This window comes from Ambystoma mexicanum, chromosome 11 (assembly GCF_040938575.1).
Source record: "Ambystoma mexicanum isolate Mex_15411 chromosome 11, UKY_AmexF1_1, whole genome shotgun sequence".
NCBI classification, from domain to species: Eukaryota; Metazoa; Chordata; class Amphibia; order Caudata; family Ambystomatidae; genus Ambystoma; species Ambystoma mexicanum.
In genome coordinates, this window is record NC_090934.1 from 1,484,960,879 (window position 1) to 1,484,978,540 (window position 17,662).

A 17,662-nucleotide genomic window follows, 5' to 3' on the forward strand; every position below is an offset into this window, starting at 1 on the left:
CGCACGGCTATGGCGGGCCGGGAGGCATGTCTCTGCTGGCACCACCATCCTGGGTTGAATCGGAAGGTGGTAGTGGTGCTTGAGGCTCACCACACAATACCCTGGCCTGGTCCTCAGTGGCATCGGCAATGCGTGACACTGATGAATACACCAGCACCCTAAGGGATTGGAGGTCACCATGCAGAACCTCACGATATGCACAGAGTTCCTCAGAGATGTTCTGCCTCAATGTTAGCATCTCCTGTTGGAGCAGTCTCCTGGTGGATGCCTCTTCCTCACGGATCGCAGCTCCATGGGCCAACAACTCTTGCCTCAGGGCTTCCATGTGTGCCAGACCCTTTGCAAGTAGGGATGCCTGCAGAGACCTCAGATCTGCCCGTCAGCTCCTGATGTTGTCCTCCATGCACAGCCTGTCGGAGTGGTATGTGGACCAGACTACCTGCAGCTGTGGCTCCACCTGAGTTTCTGGTGGGATCATGGAACTGGCAACCCTATCCATGCCCTGAGTGAAACTCTCATAGGCAGCACCCTATTGGTGTGCAGAATGCAACATCTGCTGCTCCCACACAGTCTGCCCAGGCTGCACACGTTACCCTCGTGTGCGGGGCCCACGCCTCTCTGACCCAAAGGAACATTGCCCTTGCTGTGATGCCACTGTCTCTGGCTGCAGGACTGCTACCCTCCCTTGGACATCTGCCCCAGGACGAGAAACCAATACATGGGAGCAAGGCCTTGCATCGGTAACCACCACAGATGGCCCTGACACCACTAACTGGCCTTGTGAAGGTACCTGACCCACTGCAGACTCACAGGCCCCAACTGCTCCAACAATTGGTGCACTCACCTCTGCCAGCATTGAGGACTGCACATCCGGTTCAGCATCAGAGCTACTGGAGTTCAAAGAGTCAGCATCGTAAGCAGTAATGCACAGGATGGTCTGTAGCACCAGTGGATTCTCACGGCCTGCCACGCCACCTCATCCACTGGTGGTCTGAACCCCCACAGATTCTTCTTCCTCCTCCTCTGCATCTGGTGCCTCCCCACCTCCACATGGACAGAAGACATGAGAAGTCATGTGAAACGCCTCTACAGTAAACATGTGTATCACATTGCTGTCATGCAACAACATGCAGGGCATATCACCATGAGAGAAACAGCATCCACACTCTATGTACAAGAAGCCATCTGCTCATGGCATATGCAGGCTGGCAACAACATTCCCTGCTCAGGGCCATGCTGCCAGTGCACCCATTGCCATCAAACATGGTCGTTAGCAAACACATTATGGCACATGGAACAGCAAACTATTGACTAATACCAGTGAAATGGGCATGGTCATGTTGCTCTGTGATGTCATGTCAACAGGCAGATACACATATTCCCTTCCAAGTAGATATCCATCACATGCCACACCAGTGTTGACCTGGCACAGGCACTGCCCCTAATGTAAACGTGCCCTAAGTGTGGAAAAAGGAAACAGTTCCAGTTGAAGTAAGACTGTAAGAGTAACACCTAGCCAAGGTCTGTGAAGTGGAGAGAGTAAGTAAATGCAGTTGGAGATAGGAACAATGTACAATGACCCACAAGGGGGACAGGGGCATGGACCCGTGGAGTGTGTACTGAGTGTGGGAGGGTAACAGGGATCAGGCCTCACAACAATTTGACTCAGGAGTCATTGCCATAGCGGCAGCTGGGATGTGCATAGTCTACACATATGCACACTCACTCATGGCATGCCATCAGGTGTGTTGGTAGTAATCTTGAATGTTCTATGTGGCATGGAAGCACCTACATACATATGTGGATAGATAATCTATACCCTGCAGGGCATGAAGTGTAACTCGTTTCTGAGACACAAGCTCATGTCCAAAAGAGTAGAGTCAATGACATCAAGGATGCAACTAACAAGACGGCACGTTGTGGTATCATGTTGCAGATGTTGGGTGGGTATGCTAGTGGGGGATGAGTACTGTCAAACGGCCATGTTCAACTGATGTACAACACATGGCTTGTATCCACTCTTGAGTTGACTCGACAGGAGTCAGTACACCACGACATGGTTCACCCGGGGCAGTCATTCAAATGCAGCCAGATGTGCAACACAATCATACATCTTGGTTATGCTTCACTAGACATACTCAGGGTGCACAATCTTGGTCACTCAGCGGACGTGCCCTCATAATTTGGTAGGCCTCCCACGCTTTGCACCTGATCCAGTAGAATTAATTGGCTCATAGCGTCTTCATGCTAGGTCAGCTCCACCTCCTCTGGCGACCCCCCTCCAGTTGCAAAAGCCGTGGCGAGGTTGGCATCCAGCTTGGACTTGGTGCGATGGTTGAAGTCATTCCAGCGCTTCACTACCTGAGCAGCAGTGTGCCTCTCAAACCCTAAGGCGTTGAGCTCATCTGTGACATGCTGCCAATGCACCATACGATGAGCAGGTGTATGTGTGCTCCCCGGTTGCAGACACATGTCACCGGTGGTGCCTTGTCACGTAGTCCATGAGGATCTGGAGTTCTTCATCATGGAAGTTCCTCTTCCTCAATGTGCCAGTGTCCTGTGCCGTGCCATGGGGTTGAGCCTGTTCCTGCTATGCAGGCTTTGCCTTCTTGGCACGTGGTGTTGGCATTGACCTTGGGTGGCTGGGACCACTCTGGGCTCCAGATGCCGGACCACTAATGGCCTGGGGCATGTCATCACCTACTTGTGCTGGTCCTGGGACAGCTGCTTTAGCTGCACATCCCTTACCCTTCGCTGCTGGGACAGCTGCTTCAGCTGCATGTCCCTGGAACCTTGGGGCAGGGAAAGCTGCTTCCGCTGCACGTCCCTGGACCCTTGGGGCTGGGACAGCTGCTTCAGTTGCACGTCCCTTACCTTTCAGGTTTGGGACAGCTGCTTCAGCTGCATGTCTCTTACCCTTTGGGTCTGGGGCAGCTGCTTCTGCTGCATGTCTCTTACCCTTTGGGGCTGGGACAGCTGCTTCAGCTGCACGTCCCTTACCCTTCGGGCCTGTAAGCTAATGAGTTCTTCATCAAACCAAATGTTTGCTGGTTTAGGGGTTTTAAGGTTTTACCAATTAGTAGAGCATGGGAGTCTAGCGTAAGTTGCAGGCAGGTGTGGTAGAGGGTGGAAATGTTGTGTGGAATGGTGTTGGTGTGGTTGTGTTTGGAGAGTGAGGCAAGTAGTTTAGGGTGAGGCAGTCCAGTGTGAGTTTGTGTGTATTTCTGACCATGATAGGCCTGGATGTAGGCAGTCGTGTAATGAGCAGGTTGGCGATACATAACTCAAAGTTGATGATGAAGTGATCTGATCAGGGGAATTCTGTGATGGCCGAGATATTGATGCTGGTATTGGAGGTGAGGATCCAGTCTAGGATTCGGCCTTTGTCATGTGTGTGCATGCGGACTGGTTGGTTGAAGTTCATGTCATCCATGGCTGTGGAAAAGGCACACGCTTTAGGGTCATCTGGATTGTTAAAGCCAAGGTTAATGTTGCCTAATATGATGAACTTAGTTGAGGGGTTCCGTAATGGGGTGATAAGGAGTGGGACCTGTAGGGCGGGGTGACCCAGGTTGTTAGGTAGTCGGTATAACAGTAGGTTGTTAAAGGTAGTTTTGGGGCCCGTGGGTAGTTTCATGAGCAGCAGTTTGTAACCTACGATGGTTGGTATGGGTGAGGATCTGATTTGTAGGGAGGTTTTAGCGATAAGTACATGGAGATTAGGGGACGTTTGTAAATACTAAAACAGCAGGTGATCAGAAATGCCCAAGTGGCATTGGATTTCTGCAACGCTGGCACAGTGCCATCCTCTATGCAGTCAACCAGCACATCTGGAGAACTCGATCACATATTTGTAGAGCAGTCCTCGCCCCGCCAACTAACTTAAAAATGTACATATAGTACTGTATATCTATTAATAAATAGTGTGTTAATAGGGTTTATAGTGATTGCATCGAATGCCGAAGCATCGAATGCCTTAGCATCTAAAAAAAAGCACAGAAAAAAAGCATCGAATGCATTTTTTGTTCCATTTTTTTTTTAATGGGGGGTCCCCCCAACCCCTGTTTTTTACCCCTCAAAACCCATTATAATTCAAATAAAACCTTTACCTTTGAAAAAAATGCATTCAATGCTTTGTTTTATATGCATTTGTGTTCGATGCTTTTGGCATTCAATGCTTTGTATACGATGCAATGACTGGATACCGTTAATAGCATGTAACACTCACAGGTTGCCAATGGGGTGCGGACCTGGGAACTATAATACGCAGGAGAACGATCGTCAGCTGTCAACTAGGGGCATTTAACCTCTTGGCTCCCAGCGGCAAGGCTACTTACAGCCGCAGCATGCACAAGCTACAACCGCCATATCACGTATGCTTTCCTACTGCAGTACTTCTGAATGTGTAAAGAAAAGCAACAAAGTAAAACGAATAACAACAAAGGCCAATGAAAAAGGGAATGGGTGGTCGTGAGAACTGATTGCACCTGCCACTGCCGCTCGCTTTCCAGTGGCAAGCACCCAAACCACTTCACAAACAGCAGCATAAGATGAAGCCGCGGAATGGGACGTCATCCTACGTAATCATGCGCTTGGCGCGTCCAAGGTCCCGTGCTTTGTTTGTTTGTTTGTTTTATTCTTTATAATGCGCACCAGACCCAAGGGTATCAGGTGCCTGGGCCTCCTGGCTTTTGTCTAGTGCTGTAGAGCGGTGTGTGTGGAGATGTGCCACTAGGCCTCCATAGGCCTAAAAGTGATGGACACAAGGACACACACCTGCCAAAGGGAAAGGAGAAAGGGTCTCGGGTCAGAGCCAAGGATGCACTGTCTCTTCGCAGTATGACAAGTACAGCAGCAAACACCATATGAAACACGTGTTTTCTGTTTTCATTTATTCTCATTGAGCCTATGACTGGGTTTAACAAAACAAATGTCCATTTCTTTGTCAGAAAGTTACGGGTTGTCAAGTTCAAACTTGATTGCTGAGAAAATGTCTCCATTAATCATTGAGTAGATTTAACTCTTCGAATGCAGAGGCTGTGATTGTGGAGCTCTATTGCAAACTGTTAAAAAATGTCTCCATTTCATTCCAGGATCATCGCCACAACTCAGATGCAGGCCCCTCACGCCCGGAAGGCCTTCCCATGCTTTGATGAGCCGGCCATGAAGGCCACCTTCAACATCACTCTGATCCACAAGCCAACATTTGTGGCCCTCTCCAACATGCCGAACATCAGTGAGTGCGCATATTACCGGACGTGATGTGATATGATAAGTCATTTGTAAGGTGCCAGATCACAAGTGTTTCTAGGGCTTGGGGGGAGTGGGCAGGGAGAGTGCAAGTAACTAAAAAGTGCAGCCGGGAGGTGGCTCAAAGGTGCAGAGAGTCAGAGGACTGTAGGGTTGCAGATACAGTCTCTTGGTGGTTGGGAGGTCAGGAAACAGAGCAGGGGCAACCGGTAGTGCAGGAGCCTGGTCCTGTATGGTCAGTGGGTGGCCAGGCAACCAGTATGCGCAGCAGACAGTGACATCAGCATGGGAGAGGGAGAGAGAGAGAGCGGAAGCGAAAAGGAAGGCTTTGAATTGCTTCCGGAATTTTCAGTGGTCCTGCTCAAGTTTGAGAGAGGCAGGGAGGCTGTTCCAGAGGGAGGCCCCAGCCGAGGACAAAGATCTACCCCCCACTCTCTGCATGGAGAAGCGTCTGACCCTCACAGAGTTGGAGGTGGATGGGCGGAGGGCTCAAGAAGGAAGATGCGTAGGAAGAGAAAGTTGGATGTAGTGTGGTCCCCAGCCCAGAAAGCCTTGTGAACGATACAGAGGGTTTTGAACTTGATCCTCACAGCCAAAGGGAGCCAGTGGAAGATTTCAGGACTGGAGAGATACGATCCCTGGGCTTGAGGCCAAGGACAAGTCCAGCATCCCTGTTCTGGATTAGTTGGAGAGAACGCAACGTGGAGGCAGGCAGAATTAGAAAGAGGCTGTTGCAGTAGTCCAGCCTAGAGAGGACCAGAGCTCTGGAGACAGTGAGCTTCTGGGGTAAGGAGAGGAAGGGAATAATAACCTCTGAGGAGGTGCCGATGATAGTGTGATTTCTGATGACCTCATGGTTCTTAGCCTCACTGGAAGGAGTGGGTAGAGGGCTCAGGTTGGATGGCTAGAGTGAGAGAGGGAAGGCGGGAGCAGGAGTCCCAATGAGGAGGATTTCAGTCTTACTGGCATGAAGCATATACACATATTGAATTTTTCACCATTGCTTTGGTTAAGAACTCTAGCATGAGGACCCCGGATCCAACAATACCAATCAGCTCAAGATCACTGTCTGCAATCTCAGCGAGGCCATGAAATGCACATTCTTTTTGTCAGCACCGAAGGCATGAAATGCAATCCCACCAGATCTGAGCTGGAATGCAGTCCCACCAGATCTGAGCTGGCATTCAGTCTTACCAGATCTGAGCTGGAAAGTTCTGAGCTTGAAAGATCTGAGCTCAAATGTAATCCCACCAGATCTGAGCAGGAATGCAGTCCCACCAGATCTGAGCTGGCATGCAATTCTACCAGATCTGAGCTGGAAAGTTCTGAGCTGGAAAGATCTGAGCTCAAATGCAATCCCGCCAGATCTGAGCTGGAAATATCTGAGTTGGAAAGATCTGAGCTCGAATGCAATTCCACAAGATCTGAGCTGGATTGCAATCCCACCAGATCTGAACTGGAATGAAATCCCATAAAATCTGAGCTGCAAGGGTCTAAACTGGAATGCAATCCCACCAGATCCAAGCTGGATTGCAATCCCACCAGATATGAGCTGGAAAGATCTGAGCTGGCTGGAAAGATCATATCTGGAAAGATCTGGGCTCAAATGCAATCCCACCAGATCTGAGCTGGATTGCAATCCCACCATATCTGAGCCTGGATTAAATCCCAGAAGATCTGAGCTGGAAGGGTCTGAGCAGGAAAGATCTAAAATGGAATGCAATCCCACCAGACTGAGCTGAATTTCAATCCCACCAGATCTGAGCTGCCATTCAATCCTGCCAGATCTGAGCTGGAAGGTTCTGAGCTGGAACGATCTGAGCTTGAATGCAATTCCACCAGATCTCAGCTGGATTGCAATCTCACCAGATCTGAGCTGGAATGAAATCCCACAAGATCTGAGCTGGAAGGGTCTGAGCTGGAAAGATCTAAACTGGAATGCAATCCAACCAGATCTGAGCTCGAATGCAATTCCACCAGATCTGAGCTGGATTGCAATCCCACCAGATCTGAGCTTGAATGAAATTCCAGAAGATCTGAGCTGGAAGGGTCTGAGCTGGAAAGATCTGAGCTAGAATGCAATCCCACCAGATCTGAGCTGGATTGCAATCCAACCAGATCTGAGCTGGAACGATCTGAGCTGGAAAGATCTGAGCTGGAAGGATCTGAGCTGGAAAGATCTGAGCTGGAATGCAATCCCACCAGACCTGAGCTGGAAATATCTGAGCTGGAAAGATCTGATCTCGAATGCAATCCCACCAGATCTGAGCTGGATTGCAATCCTACCAGATCTGAGCTGGAAATATCTGAGCTGGAAAGATCTGATCTCGAATGCAATCCCACCAGATCTCAGCTGGATTGCAATCCCACCAGATCTGAACTGGAATGACATCCCACAAGATCTGAGCTGCAAGGGTCTAAGCTGGAATGCAATCCCACCAGATCCAAGCTGGATTGCAATCCCACCAGATATGAGCTGGAAAGATCTGAGCTGGAAAGATCTGAGCTGGAAATATCTTAGCTGGAAAGATCTGAGCTCGAATGCAATCCCACCAGATCTGAGCTGGATTGCAGTCCCACCATATCTGAGCCTGGATGAAATCCCAGAAGATCTGAGCTGGAAGGGTCTGAGCAGGAAAGATCTAAGATGGAATGCAATCCCACCAGATCTGATCTGAAATGCAATCCCACCATATCTGAGCTGGAAAGTTCTGAGCTGGAAAGATCTGAGCTCGAATGCAATCCCTCCAGATCTGAGCTGAATTAGAATCCCACCAGATCTGAGCTGCCATGCAATCCTGCCAATTCTGAGCTGGAAAGTTCTGAGCTGGAAAGATCTGAGCTCGAATACAATCCCACCAGATCTGAGCTGGATTGCAATCCCACCGGATCTGAGCTGGCATGCAATTCTGCCAGATCTGAGCTGGAAAATTCTAAGATGGAAAGATCTGAGCTCGAATGCAATTCCACCAGATCTGAGCTGGATTGCAATCCCACCAGACCTGAGCTGGAATGAAATCCCACAAGATCTGAGCTGGAACGGTCTGAGCTGGAAAGATCTGAGCTGGATTGCAATCCCACCAGATCTGAGCTGGAAGGTCTGAGCTGGGAAGATCTGAGCTCGAATGCAATCCCACCAGATCTGAGTTGGATTGTTATCCTACCAGATCTGAGCTGGAATGAAATCCCACAAGATCTGAACTGGAAGGGTCTGAGCTGGAAAGATCTGAGCTGGAGGGATCTGAGCAGGAAAGATCTGAGCTGGAAAGATATGAGCTCGAATGCAATTCCATCAGATCTGAGCTGTAATAAAATCCTACAAGATCTGAGCTGGAAGGGTCTGAGTTGGAAAGATCTGAGCTGGATTGCAATCCCACCAGATCTCAGCTGGCATGCAATCCTGCCAGATCTGAGCTGGAAAGTTCTGAGCTGGAAAGATATGAGCTCGAATGCAATCCCACCAGATCTGAGCTGGATTGCAATCCCACCATATCTGAGCCTGGATGATTGTTTGTTTTGTCTTAGTTTTCTGTTTGTGCCCTTAAACCTCGGGGTTATTGGTGCCCATTAGAAATATATTCAAGTAAAGTAAAGTAAATTGCTTGCTTGAAGAAATCCAGCAGATTTGTACAAATATATTAACGAACCCAAAAAATGAATCCCCCAATTAGCTCTTGGTGGCAACCATTTTTCCCATGACTTCAGATGAAAGCCATGAATTGTGTTACTATCAAGAAAAAAATGGAAAGACAGAAAAAGGGAAGGAGGGAAATAAACAAAGGGAGAAAGAAAGAAATGAAGGAACGAAGAAAGAGAGAGAGAAAGAGAGAAAGAGAGAAAGAAATGAAGGAACGAAGAAAGAGAGAGAAAGAAAGAAAGAAAGAAAGAAAGAAAGAAAGAAAGAAAGAAAGAAAGAAAGAAAGAAAGAAAGAAAGAAAGAAAGAAAGAAAGAAAGAAAGAAAGAAGAAGGTCTTGGGAGAAAATAAATGGGAGGAAAGAGAATGAAAGGACACGAGTAAATAGAAGAAGTGATTTATAGTCAGAAATTGAAAGATAGAAGTGAAGAAAAGAGGAATGAAATAACTAAAGAAAGAATCAAAGAGAAATGAAGACAGAAAATAAAACAGTCAAAAATGGAACGGGTATTTCGAAAGAGAAACATAATTGAGGAGAGACAGACGGAAAGAGGGTGAAATATCTGTGCAACATGTTGTTATGCAGAAGCTTCTTGAGAATCATTTTAGAATTCGATCATCCCACTGGAGCTGGCGCTTTGCAACCAGAGCCAGGGCCTTCCTGGAGCACATAGGCCCGATGGCTGCATCCAGCAGTAGCCAATTGGAAGGCTCCACTTTGGGTCAATTTAAGATACTTTTACACGTGTGTTCTTCTTCCACAAGCTGCCACTTGCGGTACAATGTTTTAAACACATTTTCACGAAGGTGCAGATTAAACAACAGTGGCATTTTTCAAAAAACAATTTGCTTTACAATTTCACAAATGTTTGCTTTTTTAGATTATGCCATAGTATAAGGAGTATAAGGCCTGTCAGCCAGGTTAGAGAGATGCATCACGTGGTTTCTGATATACCATCCCATCGCATCCCATCCCATCCCATCCTATCCTATCCCATTATATCCCATCCTACACCATTCTATCCTATCCCATCCTGTCATATCTCATTTTATCCTATCTCATCCCATCATATCCCATCCCATAGAGCACTGTTTCTGGCAAGCAGAGTACACAAGCACTGTTTCTTTTCTATGTCAGACTCTGTAAGAAAAAGTCTAAAACAAGACAAAAAAGTCCACCTTGACCTTCTGCCCCTCCCACTCCTAAATATTGATGAAAGCTGCCCTTGCCAGCATTTCCTTGAACTGGCCTAGCATGCCAGCTCACCTGGGTGCATGTGTGCAGGGAATACATTTGTCAAACCCTCCTTTGTGCTTCCTCTGACTCCGCCGTGAATCCGCCGATTGGCCCCCCACCCCTAGGCCTGGCTCCCTCCGCCCATTGGCCTCTCACCCCTAGGCCTGGCTCCCTCCACCCATTGCCCCCCCGCCCCTATGCCTAGCTCCCTCCGCCCATTGGCTCCCCTCCCCTAGGCCGGGCTCCCTTCACCCATTGGCCCCCCCGCCCCTATGCCTGGCTCCCTCCGCCCATTGGCTCCCCTCCCCTAGGCCTGGCTCCCTTCACCCATTGGCCCCCCCACCCCTATGCCTCGCCCTCTCTGCCCATTGGCCTCCCACCCCTAGGCCTGGCTGCCTCCACCCATCGGCCCCCCACCCCTATGCCTGGCTCCCTCCGCCCATTGGCCTCCCGCCCCTAGGCCTGGCTCCCTTCACCCCCCCACCCCTATGTCTGGCTCCCTTCACCCATTGCCCCCCCCCCGCCCCATTGCCTGGCTCCCTCCGCCCATTGGCTCCCCTCTCCTAGGCCTGGCTCCCTTCACCCATTGGCCCCCCACCCCTATGCCTGGCTCCCTCCGCCCATTGGCCTCCCACCCCTAGGCCTGGCTGCCTCCACCCATCGGCCCCCCACCCCTATGCCTGGCTCCCTCCGCCCATTGGCGTCCCGCCCATCGGCCTGGCTCCCTCCGCCCATTGGCCTCCTGCCCCTGGGCCTGGCTCCCTCCGCCCATTGGCCTCCTGCCCCTGGGCCTGGCTCCCATTGGCCTCCCGCCTCTAGGCCTGGATGCCATTGGCCTCCCGCCCCTAGAGCTGGCTCAGCTGAGCCGCTGGCAAGGCGTGTGATTGGCTCCCAGCTGCATCAAGCTTCTGCAGCCACGGAAGCAAAGGTGCACGCGGTGGCCATGTCTCCCTGGCATTAGGATCCAGAACGGATGGTTGTCCTTTTAGCCAAAGGTTTTTCAGAGATTTAATTTTTTAAAGATCATCCTCGACCTGTGAGCACTTGTCTTGGGGTATTTCGTTGTGACCCATTTAACTGCCCCAATGCAGTCACTTTGCGTGCCCAGCAATCATGGCCATTGGGCACTTGCTTGGCCATGACCCCTCTATTCCCTGCGACCCAATGTGGCTAGGGGGCATGACCCTAGCCACGCCTAGTGGTCACTGGGTCGAGGCGCGGCCTTTCGCTCTATTCTGGTCTCCTCCAAGCGCTCCAAAGTGGAGACAGGGCATGTGGCCGTGCCCAGTGGGGAATTCTCCTGGGACATGACCCCTCTACTCCCCGTCCCCCACTGTGGCTAGGGGGCATGACCTTAGCCATGCACTGTGGTCACTTCTTGTAGGACGTAGTCCTTCAGCAGGGCCATGGCACCATGTCCACACCCCCCACCGGGCTAGTCTCCAGCCATAACCCCGGTCACTTAGGTTATGCCAGCGCCAGGCCCCATTTAGACACCCATTGTGCCCAGTGGGCTTGTCTCTAGCCATGCCCAGTGGTCAGCTTGTCCGTGGTACCTTCTTGCAACCCATTCTTCCCATTGGACACTGTGCAAAACTCATAGCCTTCAGTCCACACTCCGGGCATGCCCTGCCCCTGGGCACGGCCTTCATCCGTGCCCAGGCACTACTTTCTCAGGGCATGATACATTGGCTACTTAAAAGGAGGGCATTCTGATAGGTTTCTGTGTTTGTATGTCTGGTGCTGCTCTAATTGACTGTTGGCTGAATGTCATTCAGAATGAGTCACCCTGCAAAGATGCAGAAACTGTCACGCCCACACCTTTTATCTGAGTCCACCACAGTGTGAGGCTTCTGGCATAAAACAAAAAGTTACAAAAGTCCACAAAAGACCTCTGACAATGACACCCCAGACGTATAACCTGGTCCATGATCCTCGTGGAAAACTGGTGGGTAACGCTGAAGGGTCAAGTCGTGCTTAAATTGAGGGGCAAAAATTGTGTGGATGCTGTACAGGTTGTGCGTTTTTAAAACTTTAATTATAATAAATATAATTTTCTCCTAAGGCACTATTCCGAAATCCATCGATTCTGTCGCCTGGCACGTCACCGCATTTGCAAAAACACCAAAGATGTCCACCTACCTTCTGGCTTTCATCGTCTCAGAATTCGAAAGTATTGAGCACCCAGATTCTAAAGTGCAGGTAAAGATGGACCTGTGAGTTCCAGCACAGACGCCATAACGGACATGTAGAGCCAACTAGTATCTTCAAGTGATCTCTTGTGTTTAATTTCAGATCCGGATCTGGGCTCGTAGGAAAGCCATCGAGGAGAATCAAGGATCCTACGCCTTAAATGTGACAGGACCTATTCTGAGCTTCTATGAAAAGTATTACAAGACACCGTATCCACTGCCAAAGTCAGGTAAGCTGATCTGTGAGCATTTACTTGGGCATTGGTGGAATAAAGAAAGATAACGCTACACTGGCATTGGTGGATTAGAGAAAGGTAACGCTACACTGGCATTGGTAGAATAGAGAAAGGTAACGCTACACTGACATTGGTGGAATAGAGAAAGATAATGCTACACTGGCATTGGTGGAATAGAGAAAGGTAATGCTACACTGACATTGGTGGAATAAAGAAAGATAACGCTACACTGGCATTGGTGGAATAAAGGAAGATAACGCAACACTGGCATTGGTGGAAAAGAGAAAGGTAACGCTACACTGGCATTGGTGGAATAGAGAAAGATAACGCTACACTGGCATTGGTGGAATAGAGAAAGATAACGCTACACTGGCATTGGTGGAATAGAGAAAGAAAACACTACACTGGCATTGATCTCCACGGAGGTCTCTTCTAAACAGGTCTCCGCTTGCTCATCCAGGACCATCAAGGACAACATTGTCTCTCTTACCCCTGCACTCACTGATTTCTGCAATCACTCTTTTATCACTGGATCTTTCCCCTCTCCCCTTAAGCACTCCCTTGTAGTCCCCTACTGAAAATAACATCCTCTGACCCTACCTGCCCTGCCAGCCATCACCCTACCTCCATCACCCCCTACCTGGGGAAGCTACTTGAGAAGCTGGCCTTGCCTCAACTCACCTCTCACACTGAACTTGTTTGTGGCCTCCACGACCATCAATCTGGATTCCGAGCATCCAGAGGCACGTAAACTGCTTTTCTGAAAACCCGTGAAGAACTACTCGTAGCTCTGGACTCCAACTCCCCAGCTGTCCTTATCCTTCTCGATCTATCCTCTGCATTTGACAGAGATAACCATTCCATCCTCATACAAAGGCTCCACTATACACTTGGTATCTTGGAACAGGCATTACATTGGCTGTCCTCTTTCCTCACTAACCGCTCTTCCCACGTCATCCTGGGCCCCTTCTCCTCTCCTACTTCCATCTCCACCTGTGGTGTCCCCTGAGGCTCTATACTCTCCCCCTGGCTCTTTACCATCTACCTTGCTCTCCTTGCACGCCTCATCTCCTCTTTCTCCTCTAACTTGCAGTATTACGCAGATGACACACAGCTCTTCTTCAGACGCCCTGCTGACCCTCTTGCACCCTCCATCATCCCTGACTGCTTATCTGCCATCCAGTCCTAGTGCGCCTCCAATGATCTCTGCCTCAACGCCTGTAAAACTGAGATCCTTCCCATTGGGACCCCTGCTCCCTCTTTCTTTCCCTCACTCTGGTCTTCCTCCTTGGGCTCTCCTCCTGCACCTTCTACTGAAGCCAGAAACCTTGGAGGCATCTTCAACTCATATCTCTCCTTCCTCCTTCACCCTCAGGACATTGCCAAGAAGTCCAACTATCAGCTCTTCCTTCTCAAAGGAATTCTGCCTTTTCTTACTTTCCCTCAGAGGCGCAATGTTACACAAGCCCTGGTTCCCTCCAGACCTGACTACTGCAACAGCCTCCTCCTGAATCTTCTTTCTTCCACTCTGTGACCCCTTCAGCTTATCCAGAATAGGACAGCAAGACTTATCCTTGGCCTTAAACCCAGGTGCCGAATGTCTCCTGCACTAAATATTCTTCACTGGCTCCCGGTTGCTACACGGATTAAATTGAAATCGCTCTGCATCATCCACAAGGCTGTCTGGGCCCAGGGACCACATTATCTTCAACTCTATCTCATTAAATACTCTCCCTCTAGACCACTTCACTCCTCTGGCACCAACTGTTTGTGTGTAGCGTGTTTTGCTAAACAGAGGGCAGGGGGTCGCTCACTTTCCTCTGTGGGCTCCCTCCTATGGAATAGCTTCCCCCTCTCCCTGCGCCTTGAGTAGGATCTTCTAAAATTGTGGAAGCTCCTTAAGACTTACCTCTTTCTCTCCTCCTTCCCACCTTCTCTTGTCTGGTAGTCCCAAAGTTGCTGAATCGGTGTCCTTGCCCCTTATGCATCCTCAGGGCCTTGACCTTCCTCACCGATTACTCCCAGCTCCTGTCTATTCACAGCACTTTACATCTGCACACTCTCTGGTTTGGAGACTTGCACTTACACCTCCCGCGGCTCTGGGTGTATAGCACGCAACATTCCTAGCACTTAATCCATGGCTCACCCATGAGCTCGGACTCCCCAGCACTTACCCCCTATTCTCTCTTCCTTTCTGCCCTTGCACGTTTTGAATACTCACAAGGAATAGTAGGTTCGTCCCCCTCCCTCTCTCCCCTCTGCTCTTAAATATTGTGCTGTAATGTATTTCCCACCCTCTCACCCTCTCTGCCCTGTGGGTGCTATGAAAAAAAATATTCTTTATGGATAAGCACCTAACAAGTGCAAAATAAAAAAATAAATGAATTGGTGGAATAGAGAAAGATAACGCAAATAACTCTACATTGGCATTTGTGTATTAGAGAAAGATAATGCTACACTGGCATTGGTGCAATAGAAAAAGATAACGCAGATAACTCTACACTGGCATTGGTGGAATAGAGAAAGATAACGCTACACTGGCATTGGTGGAATAGAGAAAGAGAACGCAATACTAGCATTGGTGGAATAGAGAAAGAAAATGCTACATTGGCATTGGTGGAATAGAGAAAGATAACGCAGATAACTCTACACTGGCATTGGTGGAATAGAGAAAGATAACGTAATACTGGCATTGGTGGAATAAAGAAAGAAAATGCTACATTGGCATTGGTGGAATAGAGAAAGGTAACACAGATAACTATACACTGGCATTGGTGGAATAGAGAAAGGTAACCCTACACTGGCATTGGTGGAATAGAGAAAGAAAACGCTACATTGGCATTGGTGGAATAGAGAAAGATAACGCAGATAACTCTACACTGGCATTGGTGGAATAGAGAAAGGTAACACTACACTGGCATTGGTGGAATAGAGAAAGATAATGCAATACTGGCATTGGTGGAATAGCGAAAGAAAACGCAGATAACTCTACACTGGCATTGGTGGAATAGAGAAAGGTAACGCTACATTGGCATTGGTGGAATAGAGAAAGAAAACGCTACATTGGCATTGGTGGAATAGAGAAAGATAACGCAGATAACTCTACACTGCTATTGGTGGAATAGAGAAAGGTAACGTACACTGGCATTGGTGGAATAGAGAAAGAAAACGCTACATTGGCATTGGTGGAATAGAGAAAGATAACGCAATACTGGCATTGGTGGAATAGAGAAAGAAAACGCAATACTGGCATTGGTGGAATAGAGAAAGAAAACACTACATTGGCATTGGTGGAATAGAGAAAGATAACGCAGATAACTCTACACTGGCGGAATAGAGAAAGGTAATGCTACACTGGCATTGGTGGAATAGAGAAAGAAAACGCTACATTTGCATTGGTGGAATAGAGAAAGATAACGCAGATAACTCTACACCGGCATTGGTGGAATAGAGAAAGGTAACGCTACACTGGCATTGGTGGAATAAAGAAAGAAAACGCTACATTGGTATTGGTGGAATAGAGAAGGATAACACAATACTGGCATTGGTGGAACAGAGAAAGATAATGCAATACTGGCATTGGTGGAATAGAGAAAGAAAACGCTACATTGGCATTGGTGGAATAGAGAAAGATAACGCGGATAACTCTACATTGGCATTGGTGGAATAGAGAAAGGTAACGCTACACTGGCATTGGTGGAATAGAGAAAGAAAACGCTACATTGGCATTGGTGTAATAGAGAAAGATAACACAGATAACTCTACACTGGCATTGGTGGAATAGAGAAAGGTAACGCTGCACTGGCATTGGTGGAATAGAGAAAGAAAACGCTACATTGGCATTGGTGGAATAGAGAAAGATAACACAATACTGGCATTGATGGAATACAGAAAGAAAACACAATACTGGCATTGGTGGAATAGAGAAAGAAAAAGCTACATTGGCATTGGTGGAATAGAGAAAGATAACGCAGATAACGCTACACTGGCATTGGTGGAATAGAGAAAGGTAACGCTACACTGGCATTAGTGGAATAGAGAAAGATAACTCTACACTGGCATTGGTGGAATAGAGAAAGATAATGCTACATTGGCATTGGTGGAATAGAGAAAGATAACTCTACACTGGCATTGGTGGAATAGAGAAAGAAAACGCTACATTGGCATTGGTGGAATAAAGGAAGATAAAGCAGATAACTCTACATTAGCATTGGTGGAATAGAGAAAGGTAACGCTACACTGGCATTGGTGGAATAGAGAAAGAAAACGCTACATTGGCATTGGTGTAATAGAGAAAGATAACACAGATAACTCTACACTGGCATTGGTGGAATAGAGAAAGGTAACGCTGCACTGGCATTGGTGGAATAGAGAAAGAAAACGCTACATTGGCATTGGTGGAATAGAGAAAGATAACACAATACTGGCATTGGTGGAATACAGAAAGAAAACACAATACTGGCATTGGTGGAATAGAGAAAGAAAAAGCTACATTGGCATTGGTGGAATAGAGAAAGATAACGCAGATAACTCTACACTGGCATTGGTGGAATAGAGAAAGGTAACGCTACACTGGCATTAGTGGAATAGAGAAAGATAACTCTACACTGGCATTGGTGGAATAGAGAAAGATAATGCTACATTGGCATTGGTGGAATAGAGAAAGATAACTCTACACTGGCATTGGTGGAATAGAGAAAGAAAATGCTACATTGGCATTGGTGGAATAAAGGAAGATAACGCAGATAACTCTACACTGGCATTGGTGGAATAGAGAAAGATAACGCTACACTGGCATTGGTGGAATAGAGAAAGATAACGCAATACTGGCATTGGTGGAATAGAGAAAGATAACGCTACACTGGCATTGGTGGAATAGAGAAAGATACCGCAATGCTGGCATTGGTGGAATAGAGAAAGATAACGCAGCTATCTCTACACTGGCATTGGTGGAATAGAGAAAGATAACGCTACACTGGCATTGGTGGAATAGAGAAAGATAACGCTACACTGGCAATGGTGGAATAGAGAAAGATAACGCAATACTGGCATTGGTGGAATTGAGAAAGATAACGCTACACTGGCATTGGTGGAATATAGAAAGATAACGCA

At 48.2% G+C, this 17,662-nt stretch overlaps 1 protein-coding gene across 5 annotated transcripts in view; it reads left to right on the top strand.

The window, feature by feature from the left end:
- Positions 1–17,662, top strand: part of LOC138504626 (aminopeptidase N-like) — a 554,696-nt gene that overhangs the window by 313,618 nt on the left and 223,416 nt on the right. For all 5 annotated transcript variants that reach the window (XR_011279874.1, XM_069625220.1, XM_069625223.1 and 2 more), the window contains 3 exons: positions 5,094–5,236; positions 12,188–12,324; positions 12,418–12,544. Coding sequence is in view for 4 of the 5 variants with exons in the window: in XM_069625220.1 (XP_069481321.1) it covers positions 5,094–5,236; positions 12,188–12,324; positions 12,418–12,544 (407 nt within the window). In the remaining variant the exon portion in view is untranslated. The remainder of the gene's footprint in view (positions 1–5,093; positions 5,237–12,187; positions 12,325–12,417; positions 12,545–17,662) is intronic.